The 21333-nt window shown below is 45.1% G+C and overlaps 1 protein-coding gene across 1 annotated transcript in view; it reads right to left on the minus strand.

Annotated features, from left to right (window-relative positions):
• ASL (argininosuccinate lyase) overlaps positions 1-21333 on the minus strand; it is a 150398-nt gene that overhangs the window by 33463 nt on the left and 95602 nt on the right. Inside the window, exons 7-12 of the mRNA XM_086954622.1 lie at positions 20349-20426; positions 11164-11241; positions 10667-10719; positions 8873-8935; positions 3182-3296; positions 99-183 (exon numbers count right to left, since the gene is read on the minus strand). Coding sequence (XP_086810748.1) covers positions 99-183; positions 3182-3296; positions 8873-8935; positions 10667-10719; positions 11164-11241; positions 20349-20426 — 472 coding nt within the window. The remainder of the gene's footprint in view (positions 1-98; positions 184-3181; positions 3297-8872; positions 8936-10666; positions 10720-11163; positions 11242-20348; positions 20427-21333) is intronic.

Genomic DNA, 21333 nt, shown 5'->3' on the forward strand with positions numbered 1-21333 from the left:
TGAGGTGCAGAAAATGTGGCAAAAGATTTTGGTTACTTGCATGCCGACTCTACATGTTTAGTCTCACAAATCAAATGAGATAAAGGAGTACAACTTACACGCCCGAAAACACGCCCCGTCTTGCTGCGAATAAGTTCCAAGCTGTCTGGATTCTTCTTCTGTGGCATCAGGCTACTCCCCGTGCTAAGAAAAAATAATTAAGATCAACATGGGCCACTGGAATATAAGGACTGCACCCTTGAGTTCTACAATGATAATCCTCTCACTATCTGGTGAACATGTATTCAGCTGCTACAAACCCATCCAACAGTTGCAATCGTCCCACACTTTAACGCCTTCAACATCTGTCCTACCTTCGGTAGCAAAATCCTGCAGTAACTTCAGTATTCCTTGCTGCAAAATCTTCCACCCATAATCTCTCCTTGAAGCATCTTTGAATGTCTGGAACCCATGACCTGGTGGTGAAAACCCTATGAGCCCTCCACAGAACCTATTTTAAAAGAATGTAGTCACCTGAAAAAGCACTGCAGGTCATAGTAATGCATAATGAAGACTAGAAGTAATTTACGCATCTAAATCCCTTTCAAACAAACAAATCTCCACAAACAGGTAAGAAATGCCACTTGCTGTTGATGTATTCAGTTGCATTAAACTACATCATATAATGCCTGCTGAGTACACAGAACTCGATTACCATATGAAAACTACGAGCAATAGGATGCATCAGCATCTCCAGAATGGCCCTGACTGAGGGCATTTCAATTCTTAAATATATTGAAACATTGTCTAAGAGTAGATCAGGGCTAGAGCTTAATTTGAGCCACTGTTTGCCACTGAACTTTTTTAAGACGGCTCGGCTGCATCTTGCCAAAATGCAGACTGGCTGCTTAGGCAATGCATTGATGGAGGCATGTATTTATACTGTAGTCACTGTAAGAGCGCCTTTTATGATGCAGATATGTTTTCCAGTCTATCTATTTAGGTTCTCTGAGTGTTTCGTGCAATCCCTGTGCTCCCTGTCACACCTCCAAGCTCTGGTTGCCTGTCTTTCAGTCTCTCAGTCTCACTTCCATTGGGCAGGGAAGCGGTCTGCCACTTTCTTACAGCCATTGGGGTGTATGTACCTGTTGCAGGTCTCACTGAGCCAGGGGCCCACAGGCTCGTGTGCCGGGCCCTAGGTCCTACCGCCTCATATGCGGTGAGGTGGGGCTGAGCCAAGCCAGCCAGACATATGGGGCTACCTAAAAGGTACTCATCAGGCAGCAGGTGAGCGAATTAAGCGGTTACCTGTTCCTTCCTAAAGCATGGCTGTAGTGCATGTGTTTCCCCCAAGAATACCTTTCCTTTGTTCCTTTCTGCCATGTTTTGTTTTTGCAGAAGAGTTACATTGTTGTATATACAGTGTTTCTACCCATGATGTTAGCATGGTTCACGTGTAACATTTCAGTGGCACTCTACTGCTAGTGAAGATAGCAGGCCTATTTTCTGATTGGATTTAGTCTCACATCATTTTTATGTAATACATCCAAAATATAAACACTACAAGTCTCAAAATGTGATGGGAAAATAAAAGGTTGGACGAACTCCTCACTCCTGACATGAGACAACTGTACAAGTCAACTTGAGGCTTTCTAATGTTTTTCATTATAAGGGGTCCTGTCGACTTTCTTTATTGTAGCTAAGAGATACAATTCTTCAGAACAGTGCAAACATAAGTGTTTGGAGCAGAACTACACCCTCCTTGTTTTTATTACACATGTAGCAGTTTGATCTCAAGTTTCATCATGTCAGGCATGTGCACCTTACACAGACCAATTTTTCCTGTGCATTGTGATAGTTCTTCTGCTTTTCTCCCATTATATATGCAGATCTACAAGTACCAGAATGCAGGTGAAATATATCTAGCACTAAAGCAGTCACCACTGTGTTGGCAAGAGTAGTGGACCCCTGAACTTATCATGTTTTTATTTATTTTTTTACAAATTAAGCACTGGTGAGGGGCATGTACCCGACTATTTGAACACATGAAAACTGGGTGTCAGTAGCTGCTCTCGCAGTGTCCACCATTTAATGTCTCTAGTCTAAACAGACTCTTTTAAAAGTTTATATAGGCAAGACTCTGCTCTGGAAATAGTAATATAACTTTGTGTACATTAATAACTTAAGAATTCTTCACTTGTTCACTACAGTAAACCGTAAGCTCCTAAATACCATATTTCCTTTCACAACAAAGGGGGGACAGGACACCACATTTCACTGTCAGCATTTCAAACCCAAATAACAAACACAATGAAATAAGAACGCTGCACTACTTAGGCACTCTGGCGCTATCATAACACGTATAAGGCAGAGATTAACCTTATTCCATCATGCTGAGATGCCAAGCAAACATGTGCTTACCAATCAACAATAAAGGATACACTACAATCTCATCTCACCAGTCTTAATTAAAGAGGAAAACTGAATTATGTCCTATCAAACCCCTAATTTTCTTAAGGTATTTCCACCTGCATTGATAAGACTGCAGGCCTCAGCTAGGAGACATCATATGCCATCGCTGCATAATTAATAGAAAATGGATCAAAGTGATCGGAATCGAATACGATCACTGAACGGAATTCAAAGGTCACAAAACTTACTGCAAAGCCTCTTTACTCTTGCCCCTTATGCCCGGTCCAGGGTCCCCAGTGACCGCCCCTTGCTTCAGTCACTAATGATTCGTTATTGTCATCAGTCCCCAGTGATTGCTCCGAGCCTCTGGTATTCAGACCCCAATTATCTCCCTTTGTTCCCAGTTTCCAAGGAATGTGCCCCTACAGCTCAGTCAACAGTCTGTCCTAAGGGACTGCTGATAATCCTCGGTGACTCCCTATGGCCTAGACCACATGTCCCTAGTCACCAGTCCCATGAGGCAGCCCCAGTCCCCAGTGATTGCCATTCGTCTAGTTCCCAGTGACCGCCCCTTGTCCCTAGTCACCAGTCCCATGAGATGGCCCCAGTCACCAGTGATTGCCACTCGTTTAGTCCCCGGTGACCTCCCCTTGTCCTTAGTCACCAGTATCCACTGATCCTTGACCTCAATCCCCAGTCACTGCCCTTAGTGGCCGGCGACTGCTGCTCGTTCTCAGTGACCGCTCTTTGTTCCCGGTCACACGCTCACACAGTGGGATTCTGCAGGTACCTGTACGCATCAGAGAGAGTCACAAAGCCGAATTCCTTTGTGCTGTAGATGATGAGGTCTTCAGACATCTTGCTCAGGTGGGTCATGCACATGGAAGCCCAGAAGAGGAATTCAGCTGCAGGAATTTCAGAGAAACGAGAAAGTTGACATGTAGCATGACATCATCAACAAAGCAAACAGCCCTAGACCAGCACATATTCATATACATGGAGTGGAGTGTTGAGTGCAAATGCACTGCAACACCTGGTTAGGTGTCGGGCATCTCCTCTTTGAGCAAATCTATCTAGTTTGTGTGTTTCAACCTGTTTCTCCATCTGCAGCTCTGTAGCTGTAGGCAGACCTCACAACACAGAACAAAGCCATCATCCAGAGTCAAAACAACTCCCCTTCCAGTAAGCCTGCCTTGAGTCCGTCAGCAAACCAGGCTATCAATGAAGCGTTTGCAAATATTCCTCTCTCTTTATAAGTCTGCACTATCAGTGCATCACCGCCTGCCCTCTGCTTTGAGTCCTGTTAGGAAACAATGCTATGCAATAATATCTACCCACGGTTACCTCTTTCAATCTGCTGTGTGCTTCGGTGAACCACTGGCAGCTTTGGATCTAGACACACTGTCCCCGATTATGGGGTGGCTGGATTTATGTGCCAGGTGACTGGGACTAACGTTTAAGGCTGTTATACCCATAAATAAATCCAGATGTTACCAGTATTTGTCCCCAAAAGTGGGAATAACCTATGGACCAGAAATTATCAGACCCAAAGTGCATGCAGTGTCCCCATTTCGGGGACAAGTCCATTTCCATTTCTATTTCCTACCTGCTCCTAACAGCCTCATGTCATTTCACACCTGGGAAATCATTGGACTACTGCTTTATCCACCTTATAATCGGGCCCCATTTGTGTTTTCAGTTCTTCACTTTTAATTTGGATCTTAAATTTGAAAATCACAAATTCTACATCCTAAAAGTACAAACACACAATCTGTAACCAGATTCAAACTACCTTTTCCAGTTATGTGACTTTGACACTTCGGATATTTTGTGCCTAATCAGACTGTCCTAAAAAGTTGCTTAACATTTTTATGCCAGAGAAGCTAGTTTTACCTCACACCTTTTGATAGTCTTCCTCGAATACAAGAAAGGCGGAGGAGTGTCTGGATATTCAAGAATTAACACAACAAAGAGCCACTTGGGACATCAGAACCTCTCCTACTAGACGTATGTCATTGTTTGTACCCCCAAGTAACAATAGCTGTACCACAGATATGGCTGAATGGTATGCCAGAGGAAACTCTTGACCACACAAATCATAATTTACATGAATTTTGTGGTAGTATCATTGTTTCTCGAACTGCATTGTGGAAAGAACATGTGCCTCATGCGTTATGTTATTGTTTTTAGAAATATATATATATATATATATATATATATATAATTTTTTTTAAAAAGTAATAAGACAGGACATACAGTTTTTCCTAAAGAGATCATTGCCAGGTTCCCATACATATTTGTTCCATAGTTACCTTTAGTAAGTTATTCAATATTTGGCACATCATTCTATTAGGTGTTTTCTAGTGAGGGTTCTTCAGTAGGCAACGTGGAAATATTTACCCTGAAGTTGTTCCATTTTCCCCCACACCCGTTTCCACTTCTTGGGACATCCTCTATGTATATATACTGCCTTCTCCGCTACCATAGCCCTATCCATATCTCTACATCATTCCCGGTATGTCGGAGTATTCTGTGCCCCCCAATTTTTGGCAATGTTACGTTTAGCTATTGTCATGCCTAGTGTCACTTCCCATATATTCAGGAGGCATCGCTTGGGGTCCGGTGGTACGGGAGCCCGCTAACTTATGTTATTGTGTACATAATGTTTTCCAGTATGTCATGATCTCTGGGCATTCCCATATTGTGTGGTAAAACGTGCCCACTGCACCACAATTTTGTAAGCAGAGTTTGCTTTCGGATGATTGCAAGATTACCCTAGTGAAATAGGTTCTGTGGAGAATTTTAAGTTGTATTAAGCGTTATTTTTAAGGTATCGCCACTTCTCGTGGAGATTCTAGTGCCTCCTGCCAGTCAGTCTCATCTAATTTCCGAACATTGGCCTGCCATTTTTCACAAAGAGTCTGGTAGATTATTGATGATTTTGCGGTAAGTTAGGGATATGGCTTTTTTATCCATATATTCCGTTAGGAGTCTATCCTCTAATGGGGAGGACGATGGGAGGATAATATCTGGTGGGATGGTGGCCTTGCGTACGTGTCTGATCTGCAGGTATCGGAACATTTCCATGGGAGCCATATCATACTGTTCATGGAGCTGAGCAAACTTAATGACTTCTCCCTTGATCAAGAGGTCACCCACCCTTGAGATTCCTATTGTGTCCCATTATTTAAAGCCTTTGCTGCAGCTCAGTCTACCCAGTTTTCCTCCCCAGATATTATTTCACTTTGTAAAGCATCTATGTATCTTATTGCTTCCCCTTCCATGAACAATGTCAATAATTCACTGCTGCTCCTGGCTACGTTTAAGATATTTCCACATTCCTACAATCCCCCCACCTCAAATTTGTATCAAAATAATTGTGCTGTAACTTTTTAACCCCTGAACCTATGCTTGCCATTTTAAATATTTTGCTCCACAGAGTATTATCTTTTGTTTTTAACAAAGCTTGGTTTGGACCATTATGTTTTTTATCCCTCAACTGTATTATTGTTTGATTGTGCTGGTACATACAACACATCACACGTTTTCTTTAGAATATAGCCTTGAGGATCTGCCCTACCTACCAAAGGTTACAGAAGAACCCTAAATTAAACCTGTTCAGCTCTGTGGGCCTAACTACTCAAAATATCAGTTGTCAAAGGCTGTGTCTAAACTGTGGCTCATTTCAGCTTGGGTTGGCCAAAGACGTCATCTCACTCATTGGTGGTAGCTCTGCTTATATATCAGGCCTTAGAGTAGATCACAAGACCAATCCTAAAATAAAAAATTTGGTGGATGAGATATTAGTGTCTTATCTAGAATATTGTCGATGAGGATTTTGAATGTATGACGTTACAACGCATACGTTTACAACGCATGCCTTTACAACGCAGTTTTTACATTGCAACATCCTTTACAACGCATACATTTACATTGCATGCCATTACATTGCATTTAAGGTAAGTGTTGGATGGTGTAGGGGTAAAAAGTACTATTCTAACTCCAGGGGTTGCAACAGTAGGGTTAGTGTTAGATAGTGTAGGGGTACTATGCGTTGTAATGGTATGCGTTGTAATGACATGCGATGTAAAGCCTGCAGTGTAGTGACATGCGTTGTAGTGACATGCGTTGTAGTGACATGCGTTGTAGTGACATGCATTGTAGTAAAATGCAATGTAATGGCTGCGTTGTAGTGACATGCGTTGTAAAGGATGTTGCGATGTAATGACTGCGTTGTAAATGTAGTGCGATGTAATGACTGCGTTGTAAAGGTTGTTTCCCGAGGATTTTATATCAAATTCTTGACACACTGTCACTTACCAGACAAGCATAGCATGTTTGTTCTGTTTGCGAAAAAACACTTGGTTACCTGGATAGTGATTCCCCTGATGCCTTAAATAGACAGAGAACCCCCCTGCCCCCCAGGACTGTCTTAGGTCAGCCACACCTGAATGGAGCAGAGGTCATCTCACACACACACCGCTCTGAACTCAGGATCAGCTTTAACTCCAGTCATATCAGTAAGCCATATGTCAATGCTGCGGCAGGTGCTTGTTTTTCCTAGTTGAAAAATTTAAGCAAGACTCTCAAATTCCTGCCAGAACACTCCAGAAAGATCATTATTCATGCATTGATCACTTAGACGCTCAATTATGCAGATGTATTGCTTTTATGAGCTCCCCCAACACGGTTAAACTCTTAAACCGATTGTGACGGGTTCAGAATTCAGCAGCCAGATTGGCGCTGAATACTCCTAAAAGGCAATCAATCCCAAATGGTCTGAAAAGCAAAGAATAAAATTTAAAGCTCTGAGGATAACATCTGGGTCACTTAAATTAAAGGCCCAACATACATCTGCGAAAAAATTAAAAGATACCTTCGCGCAGAGCATTGCGCTCCCCCAACCGTAACTTGCAATGTATCCCTAAGATCAACAAGGTCAGAGCAGGTGGGCGTTCCTTCTCTTATCTAGCCCGCGAGCTCTGGAATCTTTCACCTGACCACATCAGAAGAGCTACTACGGACGTTTCATTCAAAAGCCTTCTGAAGAACAACCATTTTAGAATCAATCATTTTTATTACGTGGTAGCAAGGTAGCAAGTACACAGCTTAGCTGCCTACATCATAGCGCCGGCAGATCGAGAACTAATGAGAATGACACAGCGTTTAGGACTACATCCCTGAGGACGACCTTGCGATGAGTTCAAACCATAGTGAGTCATTAAGGCGCCTAGCGAAGGTACCACTTTTATAAGAAACACTAAAACAAAGGAACATCCCCACCTCCCTCCAACCCACCCTCCACCCTCCCTCCGCATCAGTTCGAGCCTATCTAAGCCAGCTCACTCCTGTTGCTAATCAATGGTCAGCCATCTAGTAATTCAATCTGTGGATGCACCAGGTGGTTCTAAGTGTATGAACCGCAGAATTTGCAGATATTTTGGGCACGTTACTTCTCTCATTTCTTTGGTAAGAATCTGCAAGAAAGGAGCCCACAGTTTTGCAAATTCCTTGCCTTTCCCATCTACACTAAGAGATAGCCGCTTCATTGCTAAGACTTGCCAGAGTTCCTGAATCCAATCTCGAGGGTCCGGAATCGTCAGGGACCCCCAGTGTGCTAGGAGCACTTGCCTCGCTGCAGGTGATAGAACAACCATTTTAGATAGACCTAAATTGGTTGGCCCCACTCCTTCTGATTCCTCTAGTCAGCAAACTTACTAGTTCCTAGAGCTAGGACGCTCCTTTTTCTAGCAGCTGTTCGCGCTCCATAAACTTATTCATTCATTCGAAGACCTTCACTCTAATGGCTGTGACGCTACCGAAAATATCTATAGCCTGACTGCCCAATTTAAGTTTGTCAGCCCACTACCATTTCAGAGGCGACCCTACTGTTAAAGAACCTGATTTAAAGATTGACATTCTTTAAAAAAAAAGGTTCAAGAAATGTTTTAAGAACACATCAGGCATATCATGGTCATTTTAAATCAGAGTATTGGAAATGTATCCTATCTTGATGGTACATTTCCAGAAGTTGCATTTGTGAAGTCCCTTCAAACATGCTGCCAAGGCAATGGGGCCTGCCACAATAGTGATTTTCCCACAGTCGGCTTATGCCATGGTTGGGAAAAGCCGGCGTGACTGGAAAAAGCTGGCGCCACTGCAGTGAGAATCTGAAAATATGATGCGGTTCAGCTTTGGCGTAGAGGTGGTACCTCAGCCATACCAGTATGTTTTCACCTACAAAAGCCTAACTGAGGCCCTAAAGTTCTTAATCGCCCCATGCACATGATCTCAACATATAAAGACATTCCATTTTTAAGTTAATAAAATGTCACATGCACAAACCTAAACAACTAAAGAAGAACACTCCTACACACAAACAACATCATACATATTTCACAACACATCCAAGAGCCATCACAGTGTTTTCAAACACTAACATTATGATCAATGTCACATGAATTGAATGAGTTACGCCTACCTACAAAGTCACGGTCACCGGTTGCATCCATGCTATTTAAGCTGATGTCATCAAAATGAAGTTCTGCAATACAATGTTAAAGACAAATAATGAGAACGTACTCTGAACTCGACACCAAGAATACTAAGTTTGATGATTCACAGTGACTCATTGTTACATTCCATGGTTCTCTATATGAAGTCAAAACTCTGAAAGGTTTCCATGGAGTTATCATTAAGAACTAATAGTCACTAATGCATTCGGAAGTTTAAAACAATATTAATTCTGATAGGCCATACAGTGGCTTCACAAAGAAGCTCTGATGTTCAAGGCAAATTATTTGTAGTTACTGACAGCATCTATCGCCATGACCTTTGAAAGTTGAATGTTTCACAGCAACCAACGGAATTGTACTTTGTGTGGCTACGTACATAGTTGACACTTTGTGAAAGGTTTCCATGGTATTACCAGTATGAATGGACTGTACTGTGATTCATTCTGCATTTGAAAGCACAAAGCCATATACAGGGAAATAATTTGCTGAAAGGCAAGAAGATTAAACTGTTGTTCAAAATCTGAAGCATGTTTTATTTCCATCCTAGATGACATTTCAGGGCTGAAACTGTTCCTCGATAACCTAGTAAAATGGACAAGCTTTTGTAGCAAATTAGTTCTATCAATTTAGCTCCCCTAGAATTATCGCTTTTGACTATCTGGTCTTTGGACTTTTGAGTGAGTGAGTCTCACTACCTGAGTCTCACTCACAGTAAATTCTGTAAAAATGGATTGATAGTGCTAGCCGCCAGTGTCCGTCTCTCTAAGATAAGGTTGGTGCTGCACAGCTAGGGTCATTTACACTCAGTGAAAACTGAATCCTTCATCTTCGGCTCAGGTAATTTCCTTCAAGTTACTGGTTACTGCAACCTGCAACTTCTAAATGGATAGATTTTGACAAAGTCCACAGATCTTACATTAATTTCTTCTAAATCTATAAAAGCACACATTGTAAATGTAACCAAAACCACCTGCACCAAAACCATGTAGTGCTACAGATTCATAGCAAACTACTCATACCTAGTGAGGATTTCAGGTCTTAGCACAGCGCTCTCCAACGGGTAGCTTGTGAACTACTAGGAGCTTGCAAGGAGCCAGCTAGAGATTCACTGACATGTAGCTCAGCAGCACGCCAGACAGAACTTATGAACTTTTGAACTTATGAGGATTTGCAAGTAATATACTGGGGAGGCCTTTACATAAATTATTTCAAAACTCTAGCATGATCATTGTGAGGATTAGAGAGATTTATTGAGATCAGGGAACCAATTCCTTTTTAAAAGATGCAGATGGTGTTATGCCATTTTGGTGACAACATTTAATTTAGGAGGTGGGTGTCAATGATATCTCACTATCGAAGACGACTCGCAAAATAGGAATTTTTATCCATGGAGGGCTAAATTCCTCAGATCAGGAAAAAGAAAAAGGTGTGGAGTTGGCAGGTGTCAGATGCTGTATTTTACTTTTTTCACCACTAGGTTAAAGCCAGCTACGCTGCATCTAGAGGTGAATCCGACAGGGGCAGTGTGAAAAATTACAGTGGTTAGTATGTCTGTCAGTAACCTTGAGGTACAGGTAAAATTTGATATGCTAATAAGTACAAGTCTAAGTTAACCATGAAAATGCTAAATAATGATGGTGAAAAGGCAGAGCCTTAGGAAATGCCACATTTCATGCTACCAGTTCTAAAGACGAATCATAGGAAGCGGGGGCGGTTGGTTTATTCTTTGGAGTTCCACTCTAATGTTCTTCTGATCTTACCTTTGCATAGAAATTGTCTGTCGACACCCAATGGGTTGCCTGCTATGGCACCACTATAAAAGACCAGAAAGAATCATTAAAACCTTAAAGACAATTCATTTTTAACAAGATCGTGTGGCTTCATGAAAGGGTTAAAAGACATGAAGCCGAACACTGAATATACAAATTAAGACCTCCATTTCTAGTCATGGAGATGTAGCCTCGTTTCCATGAACATTATTTTATACTTCAGAGTCCTGAAAAAGGAAATCAGCCTCTGCACTCATTACATACTATGTGGACACAACACTCCTTGGTGACTTGAAATATTTTTTGAACTTACAATAGGACAATATTTGAGCTACTGAAACAACACATAGGATATTTGGAGGGGTAGGGACTTTCAGAATGCATATTACATTTAAAAAATAGTCTTGTTATGCACATATGACATACCACAAAAGTTTAGTATAACTGGGTGAAGGAGCATACCATAACATAACAAACATAACATTTACCTTCCCAAAGGCAAAACATTCACCCTTCTCTGCAGTTCTTTCAGCCGCTCGGCATCTCTGGACAATGCAACAGCATGGCTACACCCAACATAGAAAAAAAGGAGATTAGCAACTTTTGGAGAAAAACAGCCTTTAATTTTCAGATTCTTTTAATATTAAGTTTATTTTATTTTTAAACTTTTTTATCGAAATACTGCAGAAGTTACAATCACAACAAATCACCACATAAAATGTTAAGGCAATATAAATGGTACAGTTGCACAATCGGATTGTAGTCAAAGCCGCAAGTGTCTCATTGCAGCCCATCATCGCTTTTCTCACATGCAAACCTAGCAATTCTTCCACAGCTCAGCTGGATAATTGGTGGCACACAGATATTACCCCATGTACATTCCATTTACCCCATATCTGGGACATCCTCTACCTTCGTAGACTGCCTTTTTCGCCACCATGGACCAGTCTATATCTCATTCCCACTCATCCAGAGTTGGGGACTTGAATTCCCCCAATTTCTGTGCAATGTTTCTCTTAGCAATCATCACTACGAGGGTGGCCCAAAGTTGTTCAATTCATGTCACTCTGATCCCATATATTTAGCAAGCACAGTTTGGGTGTCAGTGGGAGCCCCTTGCCACATACCTGTTTGCGTTGGGCCATTATAAATACTCAATACTGCTTAACCCCTTGGCTGCAGGGTGTTTTCCCCCCGCTGTGCGGGGGGGAGGAGGGCCGCGCGTGGCGCCGCTGTGCTGTTGGTGAGCTCGGCTTGTCATGAGGCAAAGCGGAGCTGCCCTCGCGATGAGCTGAGCTGAGCTTGTCACACCACACCCGTTTTTAGAACATTCAGCACAGCGGGGAAAATATCCCCGCGTGCGAACGTTCCAACAGCGGTGACGAGCTCAGCTCGTCATGAGGGCAGCTCAACCGTCCCTCATGACGAGCTGAGCTCGTCAACAGCACACAAGGGGTTAATGACAGGGCAGTCCCATATTATATGGTAGAACGTGCGTTCCTGTGTGCAGTGTCTATTACAGAACGTATTCTCTTTCCATCCCATTTTTGATAAGGTACAACAAGAGAGGTATGATCAGTGTAATATTTTGAGTTGGACCAATTTAAGTCATGACAAAATAGATACCTCTCTGGGAGAAGATAATGCCTCCTGCCATTCCCCGTCCTCTAATTTCCCAAAGTCTGCTCCTCACAGTTCACGCAGGCCCAGAAATGAGTCTGGAAAATTGCGTAGTATATTTTGATATGTCATAGATATTGCTTTACGGTTCATATAGCCTGTTAGGAGTCTATCTTCTAATTGGGATGGCTCAGGGAGTATGGTGCCAGGTGGGGTAATCACCTTGAGGGTATGCCTGATTTGTAGATACCTGTATGTTTCCTTGGCTGCCAAGTCGTACTCTTTTTGTAGGTCTAGGAATGGGATCACTCTTCCCCCAGACCACAGGTCTCCAACCCTTGAGACACCAATGGTATTCCATCTATCGGATCCTGGGCATTGTATTAGTCTCTCTAATTTATATGCTTCCCATAGGGGTGCTAGCTGGGTCACTTTGTCCTGCCATCCCATCTCCTGTGCCAAAGGGTGACCATGTGCTGAGTTGGGCCCGTCAGTAGCTGACTTTTGGGACTTGTGTAAAGCGCTCCATTATAACTTCCTGGGCCCACAAGCCACCGGTCCATCCGGTAGGCCGGATCATCATGTGGTCTGTGATTCCACTGATTTATTAAGGCCAGTTGTGCTGCCCAGTAATATGCCTGAACGTCAGGTAAAGCAATCCCCTTGTCGTACCAACCCTTTGCCAGTTTCTTCAGAGCTATTCACGGTTTACCATCCCATATGAGGATTCTTATTTCGCTCCCAATTGCATGAAAGTAAGTGTCAGGGAATAGTGTGTTATGTAGGGGATATAGGAATTGTGGAAGCGCCAACATTATGAAGCGGGCCGCATAGCCTAATACGGTTAGAGTCGATGATCTCCAGTACTGGATATCTCTCTCGAATCATACAAGGGGACCAAGCAGGTTGGTTCCGCAAAAAAGGTCAGGTTCTGAGGTGGCGAAGACTCCCAGATAACGGAAGACATCCCTCACTACCACCGCCTCACAGTCTCGGGGCAGTCGCAGCACCTGGCCATGTACAATATTGATTACTAACTTGGACCAGTTTATTAGAGTAGCCTGATTAGTTCCGGAACTTGAGAATAATTTTGCAGGACTCAACCAATGGAAGAGTTTAGTCATGCTAGGTATAGGAAGATATCGTCAGCATACAGGGAGATTGTATCCTCCCACTTCTCAGCGCAGCCCCCATATCAGTGGATCTCCCCTGATCCATGCAGCCATAAGCTCCAACACCAGGGCAAAGGTAAAATCCAGTTTTGATCAAGGAAAACAACATTAGTTGACTATCTCCCATAAAATTATTTTAAATATTATTCATTACTTTATTATTCTAATTATCCCTTTTTTTTTTTTATTCATTTTTTTTTTTTTTAAACCTTTATTGCACCTTCATACAGTTACACAGCACGTCGCCTACAACCCCAAGAGGCCGGCCGCTAAATGAAAAGAAATAGCAATGACAGCCTCGGGAAATAAAGTCCATGTGATGAAAAAGCCACTGTATTGAAAGGCTCGCCACAGAAATGAATGAAGGTCACTAGTATACGTTTCATACAGAGTAAATGAGGTTTTCGTTTTCTTTTTTTTAAAGAAAATAACAAAAGAAACAAAAGAACAACAGGAAATCACAGTGCGATCATTGATAAAGAATATTGCAGGATATCTATAGGAAAAACCCCAGGACAGGATAAAGTGCCGTGTGTTATATAGAAGCCAATGTGGAGAGTGTAGCAACTGCCACCCCCACCTCAACCGCTCCCCCTCATTCCATCCCTCCCTCATCATCTGAGTCTAGCGGATCGTCCTCTGGCAGTGGATCGCAAATGTCGCCTCGGTACACATTCCATGGGGACCACACCTTATTCCACTTGCCTGGGCAAGCCCGACCTAAGTACACCGCCCTTTCTGTTACCATCGTTCTGTCCATGTTCATGCACCACTGTGACGTTGTTGGAAGGTCTGCCGCCCCCAACGCTGCGCAATGTCCCGCTTCGCTACCATCATTCCCAGTGTCACCCAGAGACGACCATGCCTAGACAGATCTGTCGGCTCCCAAATGTTAAGGAGACACCGCCTTGGCTCCGGGAGAACCGAGACCTCCAGCACCTGGGACACAGTGCGCAATATTTGGCGCCAATATTGTTGTATGCGAGGGCATTCCCAAAACGTGTGAAAGAAGGTACCCTCGTTCCCGCAGCCACGCAAGCAAAATGGGTGTGTAGTTCTGTGGATGCGGTGTAGCAGTGTCCGCGTGTAGTATACCCTGTGGAGGACCTTAAGCTGGACTAGCCTCATCCTGGCCGATATGCCCGCCTCTTTTGGGGAAGCCAGAGCCTTATTCCACTCATACTCATCCAGGGCGCCCACCTCCTGTTCCCACTTTTCCTTGAGGGGAGCCAGGGGATCTGGTGAATTGTTTAGGAGCTTACGATACGTCAAGGAGGTTGCCCTCTCCACCATGAAGTCGGTCATAAGGCGATCCTCCAGCGGGGAGGACTCAGGGAGAGTCGATCCGGAAGGGATGGCCGAGAGCAGAGCATGGCGAATCTGCACGTACCAATATGATTCGTGCGGCCCAAGGTCATATATTTCTCTCAGGCGGGTGAACGAAATAACATCCCCTCGCTCCCACATGTCCCCCACTGTGGAGATGCCTATGGAGTCCCAATGGGAAAACCCCTTACTGGTCCTCAAAGTGCCCAAAGCACGCGTGTCCCAGAGCGGGGTGAGCTTGGTGAGCGTACCTTTCCATCCTAGCGCAGCTGTCGCTGCGTGCCAGGTGTCCACAGTGAGTTTAGTGGGCCCTATGAGTAGTCTCAGCTTTCTCCGATCATAAAGTGGGGCAAGTATGTTGTTGGTGCCCAACTGCGCCCTGTCTGCTTGGAATGCCGGGTCAGACTGTGGGGCGTGCAGCCACTGATTAATGGGCCTGAGTTGTGCTGCCCAATAGTACAAGTGCAAGTCAGGAAGTGCAATGCCCCCATCGTACCAACCTCTGCAAAGTTTAGCTTGGGCTATGCGTGCAGGCCGATTGCCCCACAGCAGCCCGGAAACCACCGCTGCAACCTCCCTGAAGTATCCCGCTGCCACCGGGAACGGTGTGTTATCCAGAATGTATAGAAAACGCGGCAGCGATTTCATTTTTTATAACGCTGCTTTCCCCAGCATTGTTAAAGGCAACCCTGCCCAGAAACTGGCGTCCTGTTTGAGACGCCCCAGCGGTGGTATCAAGTTTAGTCTCTTGTATTCAGAGGGGTCCCTCGTGACATGGATGCCCAAGTACTTAAAGGAGGAACCAGCCAGCCTCAGAGGGCAGTGTGGCCCGAGTGTCGGGGGAGGGCCCGCCAACACGTACATCTCCGACTTGTTCCAATTTATGGTGTAACCAGACACCGTACCTTGCTCGTCGCACAAGCGCAAAAGGGCCGGAACTCCATGCTCGGGATCCGTCAGATACACCAGCATGTCGTCCGCATAAAGAGACAAGCGGTCCTCCCACCCCTCCTTCCACCGAATTCCCTTGAGTAAAGGAGTTTGTCTGATGCGAACTGCCAGAGGTTCCAGAGTAAGCGCGAAGAGCAGGGGAGATAGAGGGCAACCCTGCCGGGTGCCCCTTCCAAGCGGAAACGTGCGTGAAATGTGGCCGTTCGCCACAACGTGTGCCACTGGTGCTGCGTAGAGTAGCTTTATCCAAGATATGAAGTTCGGGCCGAAGCCCATGTGAGACAGAACTTCGAAAAGGTAGACCCACTCCACCAAGTCAAAAGCCATCCTCTAATCCAGGGCCAATATAACCGCACTATCACTAAGTTGGTCTGCCCTCGCCAACACCCCATGTACCCTACGGAGATTGAGCGCAGTGTTTCTATGGGGCATGAACCCTGACTGATCTGGGTGGATAAGATCAGGCAGGTGAGGCAGCAGACGGTTTGCCAGAAGCTTCGCCAAAATTTTACTTTCCGCATTCAGCAGGGAGATGGGGCGGCAGGACGAGCACTCCTCCTGGGGCTTGCCGGGCTTTGGTATAGCCACGATCGTGGCCGTTCGCTGGTCCAGTGGGAGCTGCCCCCTCTCTCGACATTCCTCATACATCCTAAGTAGGTAGGGACAAAGATCCTCAGAGCGTGCTTGGAACTATTCCACCGGAATGCCGTTCGGGCCAAGTGCCTTTCCAGGCTTGAGCGCCCCTATGGCTATCCACAGTTCGTCGGTAGTCAGTGCCGCTTCCAGGTCGGCCACAGGCTCCGGTTGTAGTGTCGGGATAACTATGTCACTCAGCGCACACTGGGCCGCAATCGCAGTCACCTCCCTCTCGGGAGTATACACCCTTTCGAAGTGGGTCGCCAGCGCCTCCACCTCCCATTCGGGGTCAGTCAGCGTCATGCCAGTCCCATCCTTCACCTGTTGGATCCCCTTGGAGCTACCCCCTCTCTTATCAAGCCAGGCCAGCATCTTCCCCGCTTTGTCCCCAACATCATACACCCGATTCTGTGTCTCAGTGATATGTCCCTGTACTGTGAGGCGTGCATGGTCCGTGTATAATCGCTGTTGGAGTGCAAGGTTGTGTGCTGTGCCCTTTTGTAAATCGGTGTCCTCTGTGGGGTCAGCTTCGTGTGTAGTTGTGGCTACGCGCAGTTGGAGCTCGAGAGCAGAGTGTTCAGCTGCCTGTTCCTTCCTATGCGCTGATATTAAGCTTATAGCCTGCCCCCTCAACACTGTTTTATAGGCCTCCCAGAGAACCTCGGCGGATGCCACAGTCGATTCGTTCTCAACAAAGTATTGCTCCGTGGCCCTCTGGAGAGCCCTCCTGATCTTCGGGACTTTAAGGTAAGAGGCCTGAATAGGGTATATGAGGCGACGAGATTTTGCCCGGGTGGAAATGGTGAGGGTCAACGGAGAGTGGTCGGAGATGCCTCGAGGGTGTATGTCCACCGTATCCACTCGCTGTACCCCTTCCCCCAATGCTAAGAAATAATCAATGCAGGAGAGACTGTTGTGGACTGTGGAGTGAAACGTGTATTGTTTGATCAAGGGGTGGACATGGCGCCAAATATCTATCAGTCCCAGTGCCTCTAGGAACCGCTGAAACCGGGAGGGTCCCCCCGGCACAGCAGCCACCGGAAACTTGTCAAGCTGCGGGTCCGCAGCTGCATTGAAGTCCCCACCCAAGATCACGTCACTGTCCGGGAGAGATAGCAAGAAGTCCCCCAGGGCTGGAAGCATCACTGAGTGTAGGGACGGCGGAACATACACCGAGACCACTGTTAACGGACGACCGTCCCACTGTCCCACCACCGCCGCAAAGCACCCCTGAGTGTCAGCTTTAGTGCTCAGTGTGATGAAATGGATATAGATAGATATATATCTATCTACAGATATATCTATAGCTAGTGTGTTTTTCAAGAAAATCGGGTTATTTTGACGGCCCGCCACAGGAACCTCCGAAGCGTTTGAGGCAGCTGGGAACATCGTACACAGTGGGTGCGGAATGACGCTGACACCCGGTCTGTGCTTTCTACTGCTGAGCCAAGGAGGCGGTGGTAGAGAGTTTGGGACAAGACAGCAGATACCAACTTTGTTTTAATCAAGTGAAGCCCCCAACTACCTGAAGCGGATAGCCAGCGAGCTGCACCCTGGGACTAGTAGTCCCTAACACAAAAACGAGCAAGAGACAATTGGCTCCAGGTGAGACCAACCACCACTTTGAGGGAGGAGCTCATAAGAACTACGATATGGGAGCTCTCACTGTTTAAGGACGATTGGCGTTTGAAGAAGGCACACGCCGAAACCGGTCATGCCACAGCCCTTAATAAAATCACCTGCTTGAAAGTCCTGCTGTGTCCCTGGTGGTCTTCTTGAGAAAGGAGAGGTGGAGTGTATATATCTATATATAGATATATATCTATATATATAAATATATATGTATCTGTAGATATCTATCATATATTTATATAGATAGATATATTCTCTGAGTAACAAGGGTGACTGCCAACAATTTTCAAATATATATACATATATATATACATATATATATATATATATATATATATATATATATATATATATATATATACACACACACACACACACACACACACACACAGCATGGATCCTCACCCAATTTTGGTCAAGAAAAACAAGCCACTCCAATTGTAGATGCACGATAAATCCAATTTATTGGGCACAAAGATGCGTTTCGACTCCTCTCGGGGTCTAGACCAAGACCCCGAGAGCAGCTGAAACTAGTTTTTCCATTTGTCAATAACTTTTGCATCCTTTGATAAATCTTCATAACATTTTTAAAACTGATATGATGCTCACTTCAGCTGCGGTCCTGAAAGTTTCGGGTTGATCCGTCTAGCAGGGGACGAGAACTAGGGTGTGCTTAATTCAGGAGGGGCCCGCTAGACCCCCCGCAACCCTGGAGACTGCCACCTCCTCGGTGCAAATACATAATACATAGAAATACGGGGGCCCCACTACGCCCCAGGGACCACCACCTCCCTAGGCTCAAATCATATATGTGCAAGGGGTCAGTTGCGGACCCCCGGGGACCTCCTCCTCCCTCGCCCCCCCCCCGGGCTAATTTGAACAAAGGAGGAGGGCTGCCCTGCTCCCCTCGTGGAGCCCTTGATGGCTCCAGTAATGTCCCGGGGTGCACACCCAAAGCACCAGCCAAGCCATAGCAAACTACAGCCATAGAGATTGCTGCTCTGCTTCGAGGAAGAGAGAGTATGTAAAATGCGCTCACTTCCTCGAAGCAGAGGAGAATTGCTTTTGGACAGAGGGAGCTGCATGTTCAGCAGCTACCTCTGTCCAAAAGCAATGCCGGCTCCCACAGGATGGAGGGAGCCTGTAACGATCGCGGGAAGATAAAGGCTCTCACCGCGTTACCAGGGCAAACAGTATTGTGGCCAGGCCCCAAGGGATGCGCCCCCAGTGCCATAATTGGCTTGGGAGGGGTCCACATTGCCCCCTACCATTTTAAAAATAAATAAATAATTATTATTATGGGTCGGGCTCTTGCGGATGGGGTCTCCAGGGCCAAAATCGGTTCAGGGAAGGGAGGCCTCACAACCCCCCTGCCTTAAAAAATTGAAAAAAGAATAAAAAAAATGTTTGGCAAGTCACCGGAGGCCATGCCTCCTTCACCACCACTCTGCAAATACACCTCCTGGTGCACTGCCAGTTTGGAGGATCATGTCCCCTTGGATCCAGAGGGTCCTTGGGGTACAACAAGCCCTCCTGTTTTCTCCAGTAAGTCCCATACAGCAGGATTGCTAAGAGGTCTTTCAAGGCCACACCTCCTTTGTCAACCACTTTGCAAACACACCTCCAGGTGTGCTGCTGGTTGGGGAATGATGTCCCCTTGCCTCCAGAGGGTCTCAGGACTAGAGTGGACTTCTTCCCCCAACAAGTAGTGCACCAGGAGGCGCGTTTACAGAATAGTGGAGAAAGTGGGCATGGCCTCCAACATACTCTTAGCAATCCAGCTAGGTGGGATTTACTGGAGGTAACAGGAGGGATAGTTGGCTCCCAAGGACCCTCAGGAGTAAAGTGGACTTCATCTCCCAACCAGTAAAGCGCCAGAAGGCCACAAACCCAGTGGTTCTGAAGGAGGTCTTTGGTTATCCTGTACCAAATGATATAAGAATAATCTTGTTGGGCTTCCACGCTCCCACTGTTGGTACAATCATCGAAAACAGACAGGACACTAATGTGAAACTGTTTTGGGGTCTAAAATTGCTACTACCCTTTAACTGGAAACATAAAGAACCACAATCCTCAACACATTGGCACATGCAACTCTGGAAGTTCATTGGCCATAGAAGAACTGACGTGAGCACTGTCAGGCTGCTACAGTCTAGGACTGAAAGGAGGGCCACTGAATAAATAGATAGAGATTAGGTCCTGATGTCATATTCCAAGGAGTACGCTTTTTAGTGACCATGCAAACATAGTCCAAGATATTCACACTGATGTAGGGCAAACCCTATCAGCCAAGTTCCTTATAACAAAGCTGAATATCATAATTTATCCACTCTTACCTCAGTATCCAGTGACTCCATCTGATTGGCTGAGCTCTCTGCAGATGAGTATATCCAGGAAAGAGGATATCGATTTCTCTGCACAGAGAAAAAAACACAAACCATGCAAAGAAAACAGTCAAATGTATAATCTAACAACATTATTTGCATGCTTCTCAAATTCACATTGATCAAATAGGTTTTAAATTCTCTCAAGAATTCAAAATTTGCCTCACGCTAGAATACAGTGTGTAATCTCTTCTACATCTTTCATAAACACACATTTCATCAGTAGTATCTGAGCCGATCTCCCAACTCTATTTTATAATTATTGGGAGAGCCGGGAGGGATGCGACCGTCTGCATCTTTTCCACCCCATGGGTCCCTTGCATCATTGCTCGAAGTGCAGAGAACATACAGTAACCTGATGAAGGGCAGGATGAATGACTTGTGATTGTCTATGCAATATGTACATTGGGTTTATTAATTTAAAACACCCTGGTTTTGCCCCAGGAGAGGAGCATTGTGAATTATTTATTTTCCCTGTGCTCTTTCAAATTTTGATTTTTGGAGCTCAACTCCGCCCTCATCACCTTCCACCATCAAACAGATTTCACAAAGCGGCTGACCAGGTTGGTAAATTGTCAGATGTTGGTAAATTAAATTTAGCAAATCCTTAATAGTGATTTTTACCGAATCGCTATCAAGGACTCGCTAAATTGAATGTAGGTAGGAATCGCTAAAATATTAGCGATTCCTTAATATTCCTTAATAACAAATCGCAAATTGAGATTCACTAATAAGGAATACCTACCCATTCATCCATATGGGCTCGGAGGCCCATAGGAATGAATGGGAAGAAATTCACAATTTGCGATTCGCTATTAAAGAATCGCAAATAGCGGGAGCTATTTCAAGGGTGCCATGGTGTCAAAAGGACACCCTGTTGCACCACTGAAATGTGCATGTGTGCACGTGTGGCGCACATACATGCCCTAAGGGCATG

Source organism: Lissotriton vulgaris, chromosome 2_1, assembly GCF_964263255.1.
Source record: "Lissotriton vulgaris chromosome 2_1, aLisVul1.2, whole genome shotgun sequence".
Lineage (NCBI taxonomy): Eukaryota > Metazoa > Chordata > Amphibia > Caudata > Salamandridae > Lissotriton > Lissotriton vulgaris.